This window comes from Zootoca vivipara, chromosome 2 (genome assembly GCF_965207765.1).
Source record: "Zootoca vivipara chromosome 2, rZooViv2.hap1.1, whole genome shotgun sequence".
Lineage (NCBI taxonomy): Eukaryota > Metazoa > Chordata > Lepidosauria > Squamata > Lacertidae > Zootoca > Zootoca vivipara.
Window position 1 is genome coordinate 37,949,050 of NC_142584.1, and position 22,292 is coordinate 37,971,341.

A 22,292-nucleotide genomic window follows, 5' to 3' on the forward strand; every position below is an offset into this window, starting at 1 on the left:
CCAAAGCTTTCTCTCAAACTCCAACTCTCCACAGGCCTCAAAGGTTGGTGCAAAGACTTCTGGGATTGCTAGCCATTCTTTTCACACAATTTTTGCCCTTTTCATGTCTTTTTACAGTTTAAATCTATGTACTTAATTATTTCCCAGAGCCTGTTTTTTTATTACAATACTACACAAACACTATTTCTTTTGCTATGTAATAACCCATTCTTGACATTTAATGTTAATTATTTTATTCTTAAATGAAAAAACCAAAATATTACGCTTATGACCCCCCCCCTCACCTACAGTAAAAAGCCTTGAATACGTTTCAGCCCTACTTACTTTGTTGTTGCTATAACTTGGGCAGCAGACCTAGCTTGTCTTTGGAACAGGATATTTCCACACACACACCCCAGACAATTTGAACAGGATAAAAACAAAAGTATAACATACCTGCGGGTTCTTCTGTGCTACTGGCCACAGTGGTGGGAGGAACAACAGGTATCTCTGTGGTAAAGAAGAATAGGCGGACAAGGGAAGGGAGCGATAAACAAGAAAAGGAAAAAGTTGTTACTCTCTCCAGGAATGAACATTTTCACAAGGTAAGTTCAAAAGTTGTCAGAAAGAAAAGTGATTGTGCAAATGAACCTTCAGGGACCAGAGAGGGTATTCAGCAACTGTGTGCATGTACATTTTAATGCAGTGCTAACCTAGAATTCGTATGAAATTTTCGTGACTATTCCAGATTATCAGAAATGCATCCTGAGAAGTTATTCAAAGACTTGATTCTTTCAACCATGACCTTATTTATTTTATTTTTTTGCATTAGTATTAAGGAAACAGGGTAATGGCCATTATATGGCTGTTCTGTGTTTCTTTTTGGCTTTCCAAAGTTGCTTTGGTCTTTGATTTCTTTTTCTCTGTATGACAGAGACAGAACCAACTGCTTTGGTATGAAAGTTGCTCTGAACAATAATGGAACCCAGGCTGTCTAATGCTTTTAGGAGGAAAACATTGACTACGCCCAAACATGATTTTAATCAAACATGATTAAAAAAATAGTAGTAGTTTATTGCTGGCACTGCTGAAAAAAAAATGGTTCTGCAAAACAGAAAATCATGTTTTGAACTTTGAAACCTTTTGTTTAAGTGGGAATTTGTTTGTACTCTCATCACCTTACTAGTGTGATCAATAAGATATATGTATAATTCATCCATATATTTATGTACATAGAGACATGCAAAATGCAACCTGGACATACAACACACGGGGCCACTGCACAAATTACAGCTTTAATGGGTATACATTACACAGTTTCACTGTGTACTCACTACACCTATCCCAGTTTCCAGGTTCATATATGCCTTTCCTCGATTAGCCCCAGCTCTTCACTGTGCATTTTCACTGCATAAGCGAGTTGAAATAGTGGTGGAACTGAATGTGCCTTGAAACCTGAAGTTTTAGGTTCACAATGTGGACCTGTAACCAACTACCCATGAAAACTGCAATGTGGAAAGTGGCCAACAGTATCTCTAGCTAAATTAATTACGTCTATCCACTCAGGTGTTAGTAAGCAGACCAGATTTAGGATTCATTACGTTATGGTACCAACGTCGGAAAGCGCATCCACCTACTTATGCAGGGGGCAATGGGAGATCTGCTTTGCTGGTAACCTTTGGCACATCGGTTGCAAGTGATGCCCGTCACGCCATCTTTGCAGGGACATTGCCCTGTGGTTTGATTACAGGTTTTTCCAGCTGCACCCACGGGATGGCAATCACATGCTGTGGGGGGAACACACAACAAGAGGATCAGAGGTGAGGAGCTGGAGAGGAAGGAAGGATTTTCCAAAAAGAACAAGCATTTTCAACTAGCAAGAGTATCCAAAGACAGCAATATTTTTTTTTGTAGCAGAGCTATAGGAATGAGGTGAGAGCAGCCAGTGCCCTGGACTGCAGGTGTCATCTCGTTCTAACAGGTGCTCTATAAGCACAGCAACTTTGCCCAGAACATCTGAAAGCAACATGAAAGCAACATGAAGGACAATCAGTGCCAGCTACTACATTACACCACAAGGATCATTAATATACTTGTGGCCTAAAATGAATTTAAAAGTTTTAAAGCAGACATTTACTACTGCTGAGTGGACTTGCCTAATGCCACACCTAGAATTATTTCCCCACCATTCAATTTCTGTACGTTTGCTCTTTGTTCAGTGCTTCAGGAAATATTCTGTTCCAGCCTCACTATCAACCTCCAATCATCACAGCTGGTGGGAGCAAGAGGAGAAGGAAGGGCTTCCTTTTCTCTCTAAAGGTCATTGAAACACCTGTTCTGTAGCTGAAACAATAACTAAACTCTATGGATTGTGATGAATTCTCCTGGCTAAATTCCTATTGAAGAGCATTCTGGGGGAAATCTGCTGAATCAAACCATGGTCCATCATTAGCCAACAAGCAACGGCCATAAATTTGTCAATAGCTAACCAGATGCCTCTTGAGAAGGCAAGCAAGGCATGAAAGCAATAGCCCCACTCCTTTCCTTCAGCAGCTGGCACTCAAGAGGCATACTGCCTTTGCAACCTAGTCAGGAAAGCATTATGGCTCAGTTGTAGAGCACATACATTACATGCTAGAAGGTCCAAAGTTCCATCCCCAGCACCTCCACATTGAGCTGAAAAAAGACGCTGGTCTGAAACCCTAGACAGCTGCTGCCGGTATGTGGTACATGATCTAGCTATATGGCGCAACTCAGTTTTAGATAGCTTCCTATGTTCCTATATATCAGTGGCAAGGAACCTTTTTCAGCCCAAGGGCCCCATTCCATTCTGTGACCCTTCTGATGGCCGCATACCAGTAGGGGCAAGAGGCAAAAATGAACAGAGCAACAAATGTAAATTTTACTTCCTATATATAAGACATAAACTCTTCTCTATCCTCCATCAAACAATGAATTAGAGTTCAAGGGCACATTCCAGCCAGGCAAAATTACTGAGTGTGAAGCAGGGCCAGTGATGGGTGTGGCCTGGGGAGAGTTCCAGGGGCCAGACAGAGAGGTCTGGAGGGCCACATTTGACCCCCTGGACTTGAGGTGCTCCATCTCTTCTATAAATAAGCACTGAGGATGAATATAATAATAATAAATTTTTATTTATACCCCGCCCTCCCCAGTCAAAACCGGGCTCAGGGCGGCTCACACCAATAAAATTACAATAAAACATAAAAAGCAATTAATTACAATACAGACCAAAATACAGTATTAAAATTTAAAATGCAGCCTCATTTCGAGTAGTCCACAAATTCAAGCCATGAGAGAGGAAAAACACAGGGGTCAAACTAAATCCAACCCAAAGGCCAGGCGGAACAGCTCTGTCTTGCAGGCCCTGCGGAAAGATGACAAATCCCGCAGGGCCCTGGTCTCCTGTGAAAGAGCGTTCCACCAAGTTGGGGCCAACACTGAGAAAGCCCTGGCCCTAGTAGAGGCCGATCTAGCCACCCCATGGCTCGGGATCTCCAGAATATTGTTGTTTGTGGACCTTAAGGTCCTCCACGGGGCATACCAGGAGAGGCGGTCCCATAGATACGAGTGTCCCAAGCCGCATAGGGCTTTAAAGGTCAAAACCAGCACCTTAAACCTGATCCTGTACTCCACCGGGAGCCAGTGCAGCTGGTAAAGCACTGGATGAATGTGATCCCGCGGCCGGGACCCGGTAAGGAGCCTCGCCGCGGCATTCTGCACCTGCTGGAGTTTCTGGGTCAGCTTCAAGGGCAGCCCCGCATAGAGCGAGTTACAATAATCAAGCCTGGAGGTGACCGTCACATGGATCACTGTGGCCAGATCAGGGCGAGAGAGGTAAGGGACCAACTGCTTGATACGGCGGAGATGGAAAAATGCCACCTTTGCTGTGGATGCAACCTGTGCCTCCTTGGAAAGGGAGGCATCGAAGGTTACACCCAAACTCTTGACAGAAGGCGCTGGCACTAATTGAGCCCCTGCAAGAGATGGGAGTTGGCACCCCAGCCCCAAGTCGTCCCGACCCAGCCAGAGGACCTCTGTCTTCAAAGGATTTAGCTTCAGTCGGCTCCCACATAGCCATCCAGCCACAGCTTCTAAGCACCTGGTCAGTGTGTCCAGGGCCGAGGCAGGGCGGCCATCCATCAACAGATAGATCCGGGTGTCATCAGCATATTGATGACAACCCAGCCCAAAACTCCGGACAATCTGGGCAAGGGGGCGCATAAAGATATTTAAAAGCATTGGGGAAAGGATTGTGCCTTGCGGGACTCCACACACCAAGGAGTGCCGCGGCGATAACTCCCTCCCTAGCGCCACCCTCTGTCCCCGACCTGAGATAAAGGAACACAGCCATTGTTGGACTATGCCCTGAATCCCCACGTCGGCAAGGCGGTGGTCTAAGTTCATGATTGACCATATCGAAGGCTGCTGACAAATCTAAAAGAATCAGCAGTCCCGACCCACCTCGATCCAGCTGTCTACAGAGATCATCTGTTAAGGCGACCAGAGCTGTCTCGGTCCCATGACCAGGGCGAAAGCCGGACTGAAATGGATCTAGAGCAGATGTTTCATCCAAGCTGTTCAACAACTGCTCTCTCAATTATCTTACCCAGGTACGGAAGATTCGAAACCGGGCGATAATTGGATAGATCTAAAGGATCTAGAGATGTTTTATTTAAGAGCGGACGCACCACTGCTTCCTTCAACTCCTCCTATAACCATCATAACCAGTCAACATTAATTCTTCTTGCATTCCTTTCACTTTTAGAGTTAAGCTGCCTACTAAGCCAGGACTCCTGTGATTATGAAATGTTGTCATCCCACATTTTGAAAACTTAATTCAACATTTAGAGCCAACTGTTTGCTGGAACCAGAACCTACACAATCCAGATTATTTCTCATTTCTAAATTAAGCTTGACATTTGAGCTATTGAATCTTTGTGAATCATACTATATTCATACCTGCCAAGTCTCCCGTCTTTCGCAGGAAACCCCCATTTTTAAAGCCGTTTCCTGCTGTTGTCCCGAATGGCGAAATATCCCGTAATTCCCCCGGATTTTCAAAAATCAGGCAGAGCGGCACCAGAAGTCGCTTCTACGCATGTCTGGACATGCCTAGAAACAACTTCCGGTGCCGTGCCGCTGCTGATCCTGGATTTTTCAGTCCGGGAGTTGGAGGGTATGCCAATCATTCCAGTGATGCAGCTCATGACAATCAAATGATCTGTGAATATGTATTTTACTGGGGTTGCATGACTCTTTGTTGGGGAAATCTAACAGATATGTATAAAAACATTCAGTACTCATTGTTTACTTATTTCTGTCAGTTCCCTTATTAAATCTAGGTTTTCTCTCTTGAGGTGGACCTTTTTCTTTTCTTGTTGCTTTGCATTCATATTTTCAATGACACAGAGGTGTGATTCAAAACTCAAAAATAGTGAATGAATGTGGCACTTGGAAATAAAATTAAAGTCCAGCCTTGAGTTTATGGTCCTGGGTTGTTGTTTCTCTTTCTATCTCTATCACTAAGATGTTCATAGTCATACATTTAGAAGTCCCAGAATCCATCTGTCAACAATGTTAGAACATGCCGGGATATGCCTGTCCAAAGACAAGGTCGGTCAAGCCAGTTCACCAAATCTGTCACAATAATTTCCAAACACTAATCTCTGTGTGTGCCAATGTATTGAAAGATACAGAAAAGACTAAATCTTCTGTCAAGCTAGATATTGATTTAGAATGTGAACATTTATCAGTGAAGGAGTAACAGAAGGAATTTACATTCTTTTAAGATCAACAGCTTTTTGTTACACAGGAAGCTATACTTTGTCAAAGGAGACAAAGCTTATTAACTCAAGACACACAATTTACCAGTATCAGAGATCATTTGCCTAAATGTATCTTACATATTTTTCACAAGCATTATTTTAGCTTTTATGGTATATGTATTAAATACTTTGTATGTGCTGATTTGTCTTCATGTTCTAAAACAATCCTGTGTCATTTTGTATGGTTATGGCTTACTATTTATAGGTGTCTCCCCCACCACCACTAGTGTGCTATGTGCTTCATTTTCGTATCTATATTTCATCACAGTGTATGTTATACATTTCTTTTAAAAAGATGTGTATAACTGGCTGTGAAACGAGCAACGATTCTGAATTCTAAGCATATTGCATTCATTTAGTTATAATTATAAGGGCTTAAGCTGAAACAATATCATCATCATCATCATCATCATCATCATCAATTAAATTTGTATACCACTCTTCATCTGAGGATCACTGGGCAGTTTACAATACAAAAACACCAAAAAAATAATAATACCATAGTAACAAACAAAAACAAAACTCCCAGTTTAAAAGGTAATATATTGTTTAATTAACCAAAGCCTAATTTATGCACTGTTCATTCAACCCTTTCTCCTCAACAAAGGGTGGGGGTGGTGAATGCTTGTGTGTATGTACAACCCACCTCACAAGTTGTGCTACAGAAGTGGTGGGGACCTGCAAACTCTCAGAACTCCCTAAATATGCAAGGAGGAAGAACCATTGTGGCTCCCACAGTGTTACATTAGCACCTCACAATTGTCCTTTAAGGTTGTCCAGCTTTTCCTCCATTCTTTGGGTCATTCTCTTAGCCAAATTCTATGGATCCTTAAGTCTCACTGAATTCAATGGGGCTTTTACCAATAAAGTGTGCACAGAGCTGCAGCTCAGGTTCTGCTACTATGTGTTTCCTCACAAGTCCTTTTCATTGCTTCTAAAATTCCACATCAGTGTTCTCATGTGTGTTACTTTGAATCACCTGTACATTTCAATGATCTCAATTATCATTCTTCAGATGCCTGTGTTCTATTAATAGTTTTGTCCTCATGTGAGATTCCATATTTGTGCATTATTAAATTGCCCCGACATTGCACACAGAATCACCGGTAGTTTGTGAAGACTGTTACAGCAAAATGCTTACTTTTTTTGTTTGTTCATTCTTAGAGTTTGTGGGGGGAAATGGGGGTCAGCAGTACCTGAATTTTCAACTCCTTTGGTGAATACTGTAGTTTGTAATGTGGCTTTCCTTTAGAAATTCTCCTTGATTGAGAGCCAGTGTGGTGTAGTGGTTAAGAGCGGCAGACTCGTAATCTGGGGAACCGGGTTCGCGTCTCTGCTCCTCCACATGCAGCTGCTGGGTGACCTTGGGCTAGTGACACTTCTCTGAAGTCTCTCAGCCCCACCCATCTCACAGGGTGTCTGTTGTGGGGGAGGAAGGCAAAGGAGATTGTTAGCCGCTTTGAGACGCCTTCGGGTAGTGATAAAGCGGGATATCAAATCCAAACTCTTCTTCTTCTTCTTCTTCTTGATTGACCATACCTTGCCTTCTGTTATTGCCGTGGTGGCTTGCATTGTGATGACATATGATGCTGCCATTTGAGTTTGTATTGCTGCTGCTGCTGTTTTTAATCAGTAATTCGATTTCATTTTGTTCAGTTGATAACTTTATTCCACAAGGTGATATGAAGCAACACTTCTGAAGCCCACAAAATCAGAGAAATTTTGAATCAAGGTTTGATCATCTATCTGAAGCAGCTCAATACAATGAACATGAATACAGTCCTCAGCATGTAGGAATCCTAAATAAACAGCTTTTCTGATCAAGAGACCACAACTATCCCTTTGCATTTCTCCTCCCTTCTCTACCACAGCTCTTCTTGGGCAGTGACTGATTTGGGCCCTGTTTACATTTTCTTCTGTGAAATAATCTTATTTCCTGAAGCCAAATACCAAAGGTATGACAAATGAGAGCATCTGTGCAAGTGCAGAGCTCCTACGCTTTAGAAGCTGCGAGCACGTGCACCAAGATATGATCACAAAAACAGGGAACCCCTGAATAGTTCTCATCCATTTTTTGACTGAGCTGTGTCACAGGGGATGTCTAGCAGATATGTCAGCACAATGTTCTGGAAATCACACCGGAGGTCAGATGCAGTTCCAAGAAATCTTTGTCCTGTTTATGACCAGATGTGTTTCTGGCCTTTATGAAGGACTACGGAAAGCCTCATCCTTGTTCCCCCACCCCCCGAAGGCCTTTCTATTTTTAACATTTGACAAGGGGAAATACGACAGGCTTTAATAAATTCCTAAAATCCAGGAGAGGATGCCCTAGAATCTTTGAAGTGGAGTGCAGGGGAAAGCAGACTTAAACGTAATACTCTTTTCTCAAACTGAAGAAGAAAATTCACTGCCTTTGTATTTTTTTATAGCAACAGAAAGTCAGAGTCCCCAGTCTGCTGAGACAAAGGATAATAAGTTGTGGGGGAAGAGACCACCTGCCAGAATTGAGGTTCCAGAATATCACCATCTGAACCATAACAAGTCTAAAGGGAAAGTGACGGGATGATCCTTTCTGGGACACAAAACTGGACTTAGATGTAATCTGGGTGGAAGTGTATAAAACCACTGGCTTCTCTGGAGCTTCAAGACATCTGCAGCATGATTGAATTCTTGGCATCAGAGTGACTTCACTGTAGTGTTATCACTGCATGTAGACAGACTTTCAGTTTGCTGAATTAATGTGCACGAAGCTGTGGCTGGGGCCTCTGCTGCTGTAGCTCATTGATGGCAAAATCCCCACAACTTTGTGTTTGTGCTTTTCAGAGCAGAAGTTGTTTTCTTCTTTTTCTTTCCTCCTCCTTTTCTTCTCTTTCCTGCATTTTCAAGCATGCTGGGGTGTCGTGCCAACAAGTCAGTGCTATTATACACGTGTGTTGAAGGAGCAGATTTAGGGGAACTCTCTCTTTTATGACAGATAATGCGTATTTGATTATCATTGCTTTCTATGCAAATAGCACTGTTCTACTATTGCTATGGAAATAATTTTCGTATTTGCATATGATTTACCTTTCAGCTTTCTTTTCGCCTGAGCATGTATTGCAACTTTATGTTGCAAATACTAAGAAGAAAGAAAACAACAAAAGCTTTAAATTGACAAGAGACTGCAAATATAGAACTGTAGCTTGCTAGTAATTCTGGGGGATTTCACAATGATGATATACAAAACATAGCTGTGCAATCCTCTACTTCTCTAGTCACAAGTAATCCCTACTGAGGCAAATGGGACTTACTCCCAAGTTATTCAGTGTAGAAATTGCAGCCTAAAGTGCCGTAGTGACATCATGACTTGGAAACAATGCTTATTCAATTGGGATAAAACACTGTTAACTGTGGGTATTACTGATATTATAATTATTTTAACCCAGCTGGAAAAGCATTGCTTCCAAGGCACAAGATCACTACAATACTTGTTCTTACCTCAAATTTAACTGCAACCATTTATCTTTTGAAAGCATATTTCAGGAGTGCTGTTTGTTACCATGGAGATATAATATACAGTTAAGTCACGAGCTTTTTCTTAGTTAACTGTGCTAATTTGTTTTAAAATGTTATAAACATTTAAATGTTAGGCTTTTTTAAAGACCGTTTTAGCCATTTGACAGAAAGAAAGAAAGAAAGAAAGAAAGAAAGAAAGAAAGAAAGAAAGAAAGAACTTGAGCAAAGTGTATTTGATCTGGAGATATCAAAATGATGTGCCTGCCAGTCTTTGTCTGTTTTCCATAGAAAGAAACCCAAGGAAGCAGACAGCTCCATGGTCATGAGATTCAGCTCACTATAATTCCAAATGCTGCTGTTCATGGAAGAAAACTGGTTAAGGCTTGGTCTTATTTCCTTTCACAAAACTCAAATCTCTGTGCATGTGAGAAGGAGCAGCAGCTATTGATTCCCGGGGGGGGGGGGGGAGAGAGCAAGCTGAGCAATGATTCTTTACTGAAGCCTCAAAATTTGGCTGAGAATCTCTGGAGCAGACATTTAGGAGGAAGATTGGCATCCTTAATTAAAAGTTTAGCCTGCATTAAGCCAACTTGCCGCCTTTCCATATGTTAAATTCCACTGCTCCCCAATAGGTTTATATTGGCAAGGGGAGCCTGAGTGCATTCATGGTTCATATCATTCATCATTTTTTCATCAAAAGCATGGAAATCCTTTCCCCAGTGTGCAGAGCAGTTTTACAGAAATACTATAAAACTCGACAGGGGCTCTGTTTCAATAGAATTACATTGGTATCAGTAGCCTGGTAAATATCAGAGTTGAAATTAATCAAAGGGGCTTATGGAACCAACTCCGAATATATTATACAACAAAACAGGTTTTACATAGAAAGGTCATTTGGAACTTCCCTATCAACCTCACTCTTTTTAAGAAGATGGGGTGGATATGGAGGAGTGAAGAAGTAAAAATAATGCAATGTTTTATCTAGGAGGACAGGAAGGTGAATGTTCCTGTTTCACCTCCTACTTCAGGAACTCTTTTGAGAAAGCTGTGAAAGGTGAAAATCATATTTGTCTCCAGTTTCTAAGGCACAAATCCAAAACTTCAGCTGAGCCTACCTTTTTTTAAGGCCCCTTTTTATAAACAAACCAATAATGCATAATAGGTAAACAGGATGTTGACCATTTGCTAGTGGCACAGACTCAGCATATGCAACAAGAAGCAGTCTCATGCTTGCAACAGTCCACCTACACGGCATATGTTTCCATAGGGTTCCATATTTATGTAGACAGCTGCCCAACAGCATGTCCAGTACTTCAACAGAACAGACTGGTAGCAGAAGTTGTGTAGCCGTTCCTGGATCAATGCTATAAATGTATTTGATCACAGAAAGGTTTATCTAAACAGAACAGACAGAGCGGAAAAATAGGGTTGCTTATTTTGAGGTAGATGTTCAATGAACAGTTTGTCTGTTGAGAATACAATGTAAGATTAAAATAGGCACTTAGGTTGCAACACTAATATACTTACTTACCCAGGAGTAAGCCCAATTGAACTCAATGGGATTTATTTCTAAGTTGGCATGTATAGGATTCTGGGGTTAGTTTCCCTTTTGATTTGGAAGCTGTGCTAGAAATTAAGCCTCTTGGTGAGATGGGGCAGGGACAGCTGCCAGGAGAGAGAGGAAGTAAGAACAGGAGCTTTGGGTCATTTCTAAGTCCCAGTAGTACTGGTACCACTCTAGCGATAACGCAACTCTTTCTTGCATTCATTTTATGGGACATGATTTATATCCTTCATCTGTCAAACAAGATGCCTTCTTGAACCACTGGCATTTCATTTCTGCCTTTGACCACCCAGTTAGCATACAGCAGCCTGGCTCCCTTTCTGCTTCCAGGCTGCTTCAGTAGGCCTTGGCATGATCCCAACCCTGCCACTTCATGTGATATCCCTACTCAATCTGTCATCTCTTTTCCTGTTGTGTGGCTTCTTTCCAAGTTGCAGTAAGGAGCTCATCACACTTGCTGGTCTAGCAAAAGGTTTCCTTTCCTTTCCTTTTTTCCATTTGCTTAGTATTGGGTTCTCTGAATGGTACAGACCTGAGGGTGCCCAGTTAAAATTTTCTATACACAAAGGTAGCAGGACAGACAAGTGACAAAGCAGCATAATTCTATAAGTGATAAAGTTGCAATTTCTTTAAAAATTATTTAATTTGATCATTTTAGATTCTTAAGTATTACCCATTTCATTTGTCTTTTGTTTCCTCCCATAAAAATGTTCACATTCCATTAAATTGTTTACTTTTCTTTGTTTTTGCCCACTGATTTTTAAAGAAAGCTGCTGAAATTAAGGGATTGCATGATTTCCCCCCCCCCCATCCTTCATTAATTTAATGTTTTAAAGGTCATGGAACTATCTTTTTTGAAATTACTCTGTTAATGTACCATTCACTTATGAAGCTTTTGCAGGAAATAGCTCTTCCTTTTTGAGCTCTCATTTGTACCTACAAAGACTACAATGTTACTTTCAGAGCAAAAACTGAAATTAAACATTCCGTCAACTAGGATTTTGTTAAAACACACAACAACAACAACAACAACAACAACAACAACAACAACAACAACAACAACAGACCTTCATAAATTTTCAATTTTTGAACATCTATCATGTATCTGTTTTTAAAAGGAAGAAAAAAACTGTTTGTACATATGGAGAATTAAAATACATATACAACTTCAGAAACAAACCAAATTTACTTTTCCAGTGTACCTTCAAGAACTCAATCTTTCTGTGTTTTCTTAACAGTAAATCTATTGCCTATTCAGAAATACCAGCTCAGATAGTATGGTGAAGTGACAGATGGAAAGCGCAGGGATGAAGAAAAGCAGTTTAGCACAGCATGTCTGTTAGAGTAAATGGATGAAATTGCATTGTTATGGACAAACACCCCACACAGCCTCTTAGCAGAATGGCAGGAGTTACTTAATATCAGCCAACAAATACTTGCAAGAATTATGAACTTTGCTGCATGCTTGCTTGGCAGGCAGTTACTCACTTTTACTCTCACAAGGCATTGACATTTCATTAGATGCATTGATTTAAATGTATTAAATGCAGGTGCAAATGAATCAGGACTAAATGGTTGAAAGAATCAAGTCTTATGGAGAAACATTCTCAGCTACATAGGATGGAAGATGAGTTGCTGGTAAAGCTGATGGCAAATGCAGATTTCTTAATCTGAATTGTGTCCAAACCTCATATTTCTACGAAGATCAGCCTACTGGCAGATTATCTAATGAAGTGGAAATTAATACTATTATCAATAGAGATATGGCTCAGACTGTTAGAAGGCAACTTTTCACAAAACTGTTTTAGCACGATTGCTTTTAGATGTCCCAAAAGCAAAACGCCAAGAGCACAAAAGATGAGGGCCCTGGATGGACAAGAGTACTCTTTGACAAAGCCCATGCCTCAGAGGAATTCCCCCTTGTACAAAATACCACACCAGTCAGTTTGCATTAAATAACAGAAAGCAACCATAAGAAACCACAACTAAATAGTGTTGAGCTGCTATTGAGCCAGGGGTTTCCATCCTGTAGCCTATCACTGCATTCTCTTTACATCCACTAGCCTTGACAGATGTGTTTGCTGTGGCTCACATGGCTAAAAGGGAAGAAAAATCCACCAACATGTTGCTCTCACATTCTGAAATCAAGGGAGGTTCATACAGTGAATCATTAACTTCAACAGAAAATATTTTCCAGACTTTTGGCAAACTTCAGAAAACAATATCACAAAGCAAACAGTCAAACCGGATGTAAAGGAGACAAACATTTAGTTACGGTTTTTATAGTTATGGAATAAATATTCTGCGGCTGATGGAACTTAAGCGATGCAGTGTCAGACTCTGAATTAGCAAAGTATAGGGGTCCCCCCACAACTCTTGCAGTCTAATGTTCAGTGCTCTGCTTGCCATCTATCCTTCATCAATCACCAGGCCCTGGGTGGTACACCATGACTAAGATCTATGTTTTATAATGTCTGTCCCACTGCATGGAAATTTAATCATATCCATAGAGTCAGAAGCACAGGTTATGTTGAGACGAGACTTTTGTTACACTGGGCCACAGACAAGTTTTAAGTGCTGATCCCCATTGCACTAACCACCACATTAACCTGGCCCACGCTGAATAGTTTCCACCTGCTTGGTTAAAAACTAAACAAAATTAAGCAGATTTTTGGAAACCTTGCACAAACATGACATCATTGTTTTTTAAAGGAACAAAATGAAACAACTTGAATTCTTTGCAGTCCATCTAGAAGAGAGAATGTCAGTTGAAAATTGTAATACTAGCAACATTCATTGCATAGTCAAATGTAAATAGGTTTCTAATAGGGTAAGCAGGGGAAAAAACAAGGTTGCTGTTGTGTCAGTGGGAAAACGGATATTGGGCAGCACCGAGAATTTTTTTTCAGAGGAGGAGAGGAGAGTACTACTTTTTAAAGCAAATGAATGAAATTAAGCCCACTGTTATGAGGACATTAATAAGCAAACCATTCAACAGGAACTTTGAGTACAGGGCTTTAGAAGTGGTTCCTTAAAATCAAGGAAGGCAAATGTTTTATTTAGCTATGGAGCTTCTAAACTGACCTTCTTGTAAATAGATTCCAGAGTAGTTTACAAACATTAAATAATCAACCAGTAAAACACAATTTAAAAAATCCTACACCAATATTTCTAAAAAAAACCTCACAAATGAAGCGATAAAACAACCCAAGGATTTCGGATAATCTAATTAATTCTAGAAAAGACAAATGAAATCAAAGGTGTCTAGGCAGTATTCAACGACCACATTCTATCAGTGCAAGGATTTCCAATTTTGCAATAGGTGTCCACCCTCTTTCCTCCCCACACATGCACACGACACCCTTCCCAAATGTGCCCCAGAGGGTTGAGGGAATCTCTATAACAGATTTAGGTGCATTGAGTTAGAGGGAGTAGTGGTATATTGTTATTCTGATGGTGTATAAAAGGAAGCCAATGAACCCACTATCTTCCTTAAGATTTCTGAAGATATGAATGCTGTTTTCCCTCTGAACCTGATTCTAGCCAGTACTAGAAGTATGGCATCCAAATCCAAGATCCAAATCTTGTTTTGCTTGAAGAAGTGCCAAGCCCCGTATAAGTTCCTTGAAGCAGCCATATGCTTATTCAAACCCAGTTGTCAGCCTAGTCAACATTTCACATCCTCAACAACGACCTAGACCTATGATAGTTCTGTGGGCATTGGCAGGTGGGGAATGCCACTAAATAAATGGTGGAAAATACCCATAGCCACAGAAAATTTTGCAGATACAGTGGTACCTTGGTTCTCGAACGGCTTAGTTGTTGAACAAATCGGCTCCCGAACGCCACAAACCCAGAAGTGCTCCAGTTTGTGAATGTTTCTCGGAAGCCGAACATCTGATGCAGTTTCTGCTTGAGTGAAAAAAGCTTCTGCAGCCAATCAGAAGCCATGCCTTTTAGAACAGTTTCGGGAGTCGAACATTTCTCTTCTGAGAAATGTTGGTTTACCTCTAGTTCTTGTACCTCTTTCTCTCTGCATCTCTCTTGCCCCTTCATCTGTATTAGGAAAGGGGCCATGTGTTAAGCTTTCTCTTTGTTGCTTGCAGCCTTTGTTACTTAGCTGAGTTACTTACTCAAAATTAAATTGTCAGCTTCATTAACCAAACATACTTTCCCAGTGCTCTGCCAGCAATTTGCCAATAAGCATGCTATCCCCCTCAGGAAAGCAGAGCAGCTTGAAAAATATTAAAACTGTGTTGTGTCACAGTTGCTTCCCTCCCAACTGTGGGCTTGATTTATTTTTCCTCTTTCAGACCTGCCTGCTCTTGTGGATTCCGAACCTGCCAAGCAATGATGTCAAGAGATCTTTTCTCTTGCCCCCCCCTCACTTAGTGCCCACATTCAGTGATGTGGCTGTTTCACCCTCCCCTGCTGCTGAAATTCCAGCTTATTCAAAAGGTTCAGGCTGTTCTGAGTGGCCCACATTAGTTGGGCATGTTTCCTTTCTATCAGATGAATGAGGTGGGTGCACAATACATCTGCCTCCCACAGACATACACTTAGCTGAAATGCAAGGCCTTGCCCACAGCAGAAAGAGAGAGAGAGAGAGATTGGAGAGCATAAGCAGGGGCACTGTATATGGCTGCAGTTATTCCGTGAATTTCAAATATTGGCTTCTATTGCCATATTCCTGAGATTCTCAGCTTTCACTTCTAGCCCTCCTGGTTCCAAATATAACATTTTAAAAGCAAAAGCAACATCTGCTAAAAGCTCTGAGACGGGGGTGGGAGCAGGGGGTGGGGTGTCTCAGAGGAGCTTCCAGCATGCAAGTTTATTGCAGTTTCCCTGTTCACAGTTCCCTGTCTCTACTATACACAAAAAACACATTCCTAACAGTTTTTACCTCCCATACCTCACTCCTCCTTAGAAACATAGGAAGCTATCTTATACCAAGTCAGATCATCAGTCCATCTACGGTAGTCATGTACTGTTAGTACTGACAGGAAGCAGCTCTCCATGATTTCAGGTAAGGAATCTTTTCCAGCCCTAGGTAGAGATGCCTAGATGCCAGGAATTAAACCAGGAACCTCCTGAATGCACTGATCTACAGACTCCTTCCTCTTCACTTTTGCATTCATTTACAGTTAGGAGACAGAACATGCTTAATTTTAGTGTGGGTAGCATTGTCTTATCTAGCCTTTTATCTCTTCTGTTGATGCTGAACAGATTTTGCATCTAATACATAGCAAACATTCAAATTTTAAAAACTGGAGCACATGGGTAGATAAGTAGATTTTGTATAAATCCTCCTGTTTACAGGAAGAAATTATCATCATCACCATAATCATCATCATTGTTATCATTATTGTTGTTGTTGTTATCTGGGTTGCCCCAAAGGCTTTGTAGGAATGGCTTGGTTGCCATTGTCTTTTAAGTTCCTGTTTTTTTCCACTGAACTCCAGTTTTTATATGTGCAACTGCACATTTTTACATCATCTTGCAAAATGAATCTGGGGTAGAAACTTTGTAACGGATAAATAAAATCCTTGATTGTAAATAAACTTACTTTGCTTTGTAGGATTTTGCCCAGCACTGAATGATGAGCCACTCAATGAAGGAAACTTTTAGCTTTCTACTATTTTGTCCAGATAATAAAGCTGTTTTCATATGGATTAGGGATATATTTGCCTCTGTGTGTGTATGCATGGTAGATCTGTGTCTATGTGTATTTGCAAAAGAAATAGTCTTTGTCTTCCCAGATACTAAGCCTATTGAATGGAGCCCAGTGTTTGCTGGTATGCACACCTGTGGGAAGGGGAGGGAAGGAGAGTTTTTGTTTTGATGTGAGAGGCCCATATGCTGTTCTGAATAACCTCAACAATCCATTCACACCTTTGTCTTTCTTCTCCTATGTCTGAGGTCCCTTTTCCACTTCTTTGTTTTTACTTGTCTAGTCACACGTGTTCTGAATAGCTGCTCTGAGCCATTCAACGTTTCTTCATGTGTGCCTGTGCTTATGCGTTTGAAGGGCGGGAATGGTGCGGAAGGGGGAGGGAAGAGGAGGGGGGAAGGCTGATATGCTGTGACAAGTTGAACAAAACAGACTTCTGATCTCTCCCCCCCCCCACTTTAAAAATTCTGAAAGCATTATGGTTTCTTGGACATAGCACATCGTCCAGACAAGTGGAGCTTTCAGAACTGAACTGCCCAGATCTCTTTCCTGTAATAGCAGTTGCAGGACCAGCTTCTCATACAGCTAAATTCCATACCTTTCAAAGGGGAGGGAGATCTGGAAAGGTTTGCACAAGCTCACACATCTCCCATGGAAGCGGAGCTGGGGTCAGTCCCTTGGGCTGTTCCAATTCTCCCACAGCCCAACAGACCACAAAAAAGGAGGTTCGAAACAGACAGAAAAACAACAGGGGGAAAAACCAGAAACCCAGAAGACAAAAGTCAGAGATTGGTGTGCATTATAATGAGTGAAATAAGTATTTGATCCCTTTGCAGAAGATGACTTACTACTTGGTGGTAAAATCCTTGTTGGCAATTACAAAGGTCAGACGTTTCTTGTAGGTGGCCACCAGGTTTGCACACATCTCAGGGGGTATTTTTTCCCACTCCTCTTTGCAGATCCTCTCCAAATCAGTAAGATTTCGAGGCTGATGTGTAGCTACTTGAACCTTCAGCTCCCTCCACAGATTTTTGATGGGATTAAGGAGTGGAGACTGGCTAGGCCACTCCAGGACCTTAATGTGCTTCTTCCTGAGCCACTCCTTGTTGCCTTGGCTGTATGTTTTGGGTCATTGTCATGCTGGAATACCCATCCTCGACCCATTTTCAATGCCTTGGCTGAGGGAAAGAGGTGCTCCCCCAAAGCATAATATGTCCCCCTCCATGTTCTCAGTGGGGATGGTGTTCTTGGGGTCGTAGGCAGCATTCCTCCTCCTCTAAACACTGCAAGTTGCGTTGATGCCAAAGAGCTCGATTTTGGTCTCATCTGACCACAACACTTTCACCCAGTTCTCCTCTGGGTCATTCAGATGTGCATTGGCAAACTGCAGACGGGCCTGTACATGTGCTGTCTTGAGCAAGGGGACCTTGCAGGTCTGCAAGATCTCAGTCCTTCACACCGTAGTGTGTTACCAACTGTTTTCATGGTGACCATGGTCCCAGCTGCCCTGAATCATTGACAAGTCACCCCCCCCCGTGTAGTTCTGGGCTGCTTCATCACCGTTCTCATGATCATTGCAACTCCACAAGATGAGATCTTGCATGGAGCCCCAGACCGAGGGAGGTTGACAGTTATTTTGTGTTTCTTCCATTTGTGAATTATTGCACCAACTGTTGTCACCTTCTCACCAAGCTGCCTGGCAATAGTCTTGTAGCCCAGTCCAACCTTGTGCAGGTCTACAATCTTGTCCCTGACATCCTTGGACAGCTCTTTGGTCTTGGTCATGATGGCTACTTTGGAATCTGCTGGACTGATTGCTTCTGTCAACAGGTGTCTTTTGTACAGGTACTGTAATGAGCTGGGATTACAGGTAAAACCTCTCCCTTACAGCAGGTGCTTCTAATCTCAGCTCGTTACATACAGTGAAGATACCAGATAGCCTGACATCTGGTTGGTTGATAGGGGATCAAATACTTATTTCACTTATTATAATGCACATCAATCTCTGACTTTTGTCTTCTGGGTTTCTGGGGTTTTTCCTGTTGTTATTCTGTCTCTCACAACTACAATACACCTACCATTAAAATTATGGACTGGTCATTTCTTCATCAGAGCGCAAATGGGCAAATTTAGCAAGGGATCAAATACTCCCCCCATAGGAATCAGTGTATAATAAGCAACTCACTTTTTTAGCTTCAGTTCTTTATAGTAAGCTCAGTAATGGATAGTATATCCAAGTTTATGAGCCATAGCTCCTTTACCAGTACTGTAAGATCACCTGTGCAGATATAAATCATGATCTGAAGAGGTGTGATTGCTCTGTTTGTGCCTGGCTTTTTTCTTTAATTCCCCCACTCTCACCCCATGAGTGTGTCTGTAAAGAAGACAAAGAGGCAAGGCAAGAGAGTCCAGAGAATTCAACGCAATTTGTAATTTTGAATATAAATAGGCCAGAAGCAGACAATAAGTCTGCCTTCTTTTGCACATTTACCCAAGAATATGTGCCCCATTGGACTCAGTGGAGCTTAGTTCTGAATAAACATACCAAAGACTGTAGGAAAGAAAACAAATATGGCAGAGAAGGAAAGATATTAGTAAACCTGTTGCTATTCCCCTGGCTTCTGCTACCCTGACACACATACCTTTGCATGCTTTCCTGTGGGTGATTGGTTTGGTCATGTCCCGATAGTACCCTTCCTTACAGTAGTGACAGTGACGACCAGCTGTGTTGTGGCGGCAATTAAGGCAGACACCTCCACTCTTGCGACCAGATAATTTGTAGAGTTCCATATTAAAACGGCACCTTCTGGCATGTAGGTTGCAGTTGCAAGCTGAAAAGAAAGGAGACAAAAAAAAGAGAGAGAAAAGAAATGTTGCTGCCAGTGAACAGGGGCACTCATTTAGGATTACCTTTGACAAAAGTGATACTTGTCCTTAATATATACAGTGGTGCCTCGCTAGACGAAATTAATTCGTTCCACGGGTCTTTTCTTATAGCGAAAAATTCATCTAGCGAATCCCATAGGAATGCATTGATTTTTTTTTTGATTTTTTTTTTGCCCATAGGAACGCATTAATTGAATTTCAATGCATTCCTATGGGAAACCGCGATTCGCTAGACGAATTTTTCGTAAAACGCATTCGTCTAGCAAGGCAAGCTCCGCTCGAAAAATCCTTTCGTTAAGCGGAAATTTCGTTAAACAGGGCATTCGTTAAGCGAGGCACCACTGTATGAGCAAACCTGAGAACACCTTATGCATGTCCTAAGCCCCTGCTGTTCAGAGTATAGAAGGAAATAATACAAGAAAACCTATAGCCAAAAATGTTTGGCAGGGCCAACCAAAGTAGTATAACAAGTTAGCATGAATACATGAATTTCTATTTTCTCATGGAAAACAAAAGACACATTTTAAGAATATAAATTGTTTGTACCAATTCAAAACCACAATTAAATCTGAACTACACAAGGATCCAATTTTCTTTCCCACAGAAAGCTCTGGTGTCAACCAAGTCACCAGGATTTTGATTTCACACTAATCCAGTATGATCAAGAGGGTTGTGGTGCAACAGCTGCAAGTACTCTGGGATGAAAACAGTTATCTTCACCCATTCATTTAGGTTTTGGCTTACAAAGAAGACAGGTGCTGCTCTTACTGTCCTTTTGGTGCCAGTTGAAGAGTCTCCTCTTTCAACAAGCCTTCTAAGTGAAGGTACGGTGGTTTTTTTTTTAATAATCCATATCAGTATCTGTATTTGATGTGAAATTGCTTTTATATATGCAATTGTTGAAACTGTTTTCATATATGCAAGTACTTTATATATGGTTTTACTGTATTGTGACATCACCTTTGGATGCTTCATAGGAACCAATTCATTCATTCATTCATCCATTCATTCATAAATAATGAGAAATGAAGATAAATCAAAATTGACAGATGCATCTATGTCTAAGAAACACTGCAAATCCACACCTGGACTTCCTGGTTGATCATGAAGGTCTCATGGCTCATGGTTTCTCACTTTGGTTTGGAAGAGAAAACTCCTATTCCTTTGTTTACCTGATACAGCTGGTTGGAGATTAAAGCATTATATTTGCTTAATTATCAGATTTCAGTCCTAAGAATGACAATGTAGCTTCTTGGTGTGGGTGTGTTTTAAGTGGTCATAACTCTAATGTGGACTGCCAAACTATCTCTTATTGAAATAGAAAAATAATAGAATATTGATAATAGAATAATAATAGAGGGTCATTTTGTCCCACCCCCTGCAATGCAGGAATCTTTTGCTTCAGTGTGGGGCTCAAACCCATGACCTTGAGATTAAGAGTCTCAGGCTCTACCGACTGAGCTATCCCAGAGGTGTGCCACGTCTATGGCAACTGAAAAGAAAGAACAGTTACAGTGGTACCTCTGTTTACAACCCCAATTGGTTCCGGAAGTCTGTACTTAAACTGAAGCGTACTTAACCTGAAGCGAACTTTCCCATTGAAAGTAATGGAAAGTGGATTAATCCGTTCCAGACGGGTCCGCAGAATACTCAACCTGAAGCGTACTTAACCTGAAGTATGAGTGTAATTGGTTCTGGAAGTCTGTACTTAAACTGAAGTGTACTTAACCTGAAGCGAACTTTCCCATTGAAAGTAATGGAAAGTGAATTAATCCGTTCCAGATGGGTCCACAGTGTTTATAAACCGAGGCGGTTGTAAACCGAGGTGGTTGTAAACCAAGGTATGACTGTATTTGCTTTTATCTTGTGATAAAACTTTAAAGTAAATTACATAATACATGCTGGTTTCTTTTACCAATATTATGAAGCCTGCTGGGTCTTAAACAGGTGCCCTTCAATCCCAAAGCAACAAACCAGTCACTTGCAGTAAGAAGTAGCTTCTTTATCAAAGGAAATGCTACCCAATTTTAAAAGTTTAAAAGCCATTCCAGGCATAGGAGGGAGGGAGGAGAAAATATGTTAGGACCTGGGCCAATCATAATGTTGATTCCCCCCCCCCATGGCATAGATCTGGGGAGAGGATTTATAGATCCCATAGCAAATGTGAGTCAGTTTCTCCCCAAACACATGCACACACACCAACCAAACATAGCCTACTAAATTCAATCCTAGCACAATAGGCAATATGCAATGGGTAGGATTTGTTATCAGTGCTACAGACCAGCAAACAACAATTCAGATACAATTAAAAGTCTCGCTGACAACACTGTGGCAAAAAGCTGTAGCCAAAGTTTGTTGTTCTATTCTGCCCACAAGAAAGTAACAGAAGTAACAACAAGATGATGATTATGATGATGACAATAATAATAATTTATTATTTATACCCCGCCCATCTTGCTGGGTTTTCCCAGCCACTCTGGGCGGCTTACAACAGAATATTAAAATACAATAATCTATTAAACATTAAAAGCTTCCCTAAACAGGGCTGCCTTCAGATGTCTTCTAAAAGTCTGGTAGTTGTTTTTCTCTTTGACATCTGATGGGAGGGCGTTCCACAAGGCGGGTGCCACTACCGAGAAGGCCCTCTGCCTTCTTGGCTTCTCGCAATAAGGGAACTGCCAGAAGGCCCTCGGCGCTGGACCTCAGTGTCCGGGCAGAACGATGGTATACCGTACTAGACCGAGGCCATTTAGGGTAGTAGAATAGAACTTCACTTCCCTCACGCAAACTCTGGTGTCATCCATTCTTGCCCTGCCTGCCTGGTTTTAGTCCATAGGTGGGGAACTTGTGG

At 41.4% G+C, this 22,292-nt stretch overlaps 2 protein-coding genes across 3 annotated transcripts in view; one reads left to right on the forward strand and one right to left on the reverse strand.

Moving 5' to 3' along the window:
• Window positions 1–22,292, forward strand: part of STX8 (syntaxin 8) — a 177,416-nt gene that overhangs the window by 110,446 nt on the left and 44,678 nt on the right. The gene's annotated exons all lie outside the window — the stretch shown is intronic.
• The window catches only part of NTN1 (netrin 1), a 119,043-nt gene that overhangs the window by 32,825 nt on the left and 63,926 nt on the right, over window positions 1–22,292 (reverse strand). The window contains exons 3-5 of one of the 2 annotated variants that reach the window (XM_035104691.3): window positions 19,198–19,386; window positions 1,617–1,766; window positions 436–489 (exon numbers count right to left, since the gene is read on the reverse strand). In XM_035104691.3, coding sequence (XP_034960582.1) covers window positions 436–489; window positions 1,617–1,766; window positions 19,198–19,386 — 393 coding nt within the window. The remainder of the gene's footprint in view (window positions 1–435; window positions 490–1,616; window positions 1,767–19,197; window positions 19,387–22,292) is intronic. The other variant, XM_060271790.2, reaches the window with a different exon arrangement.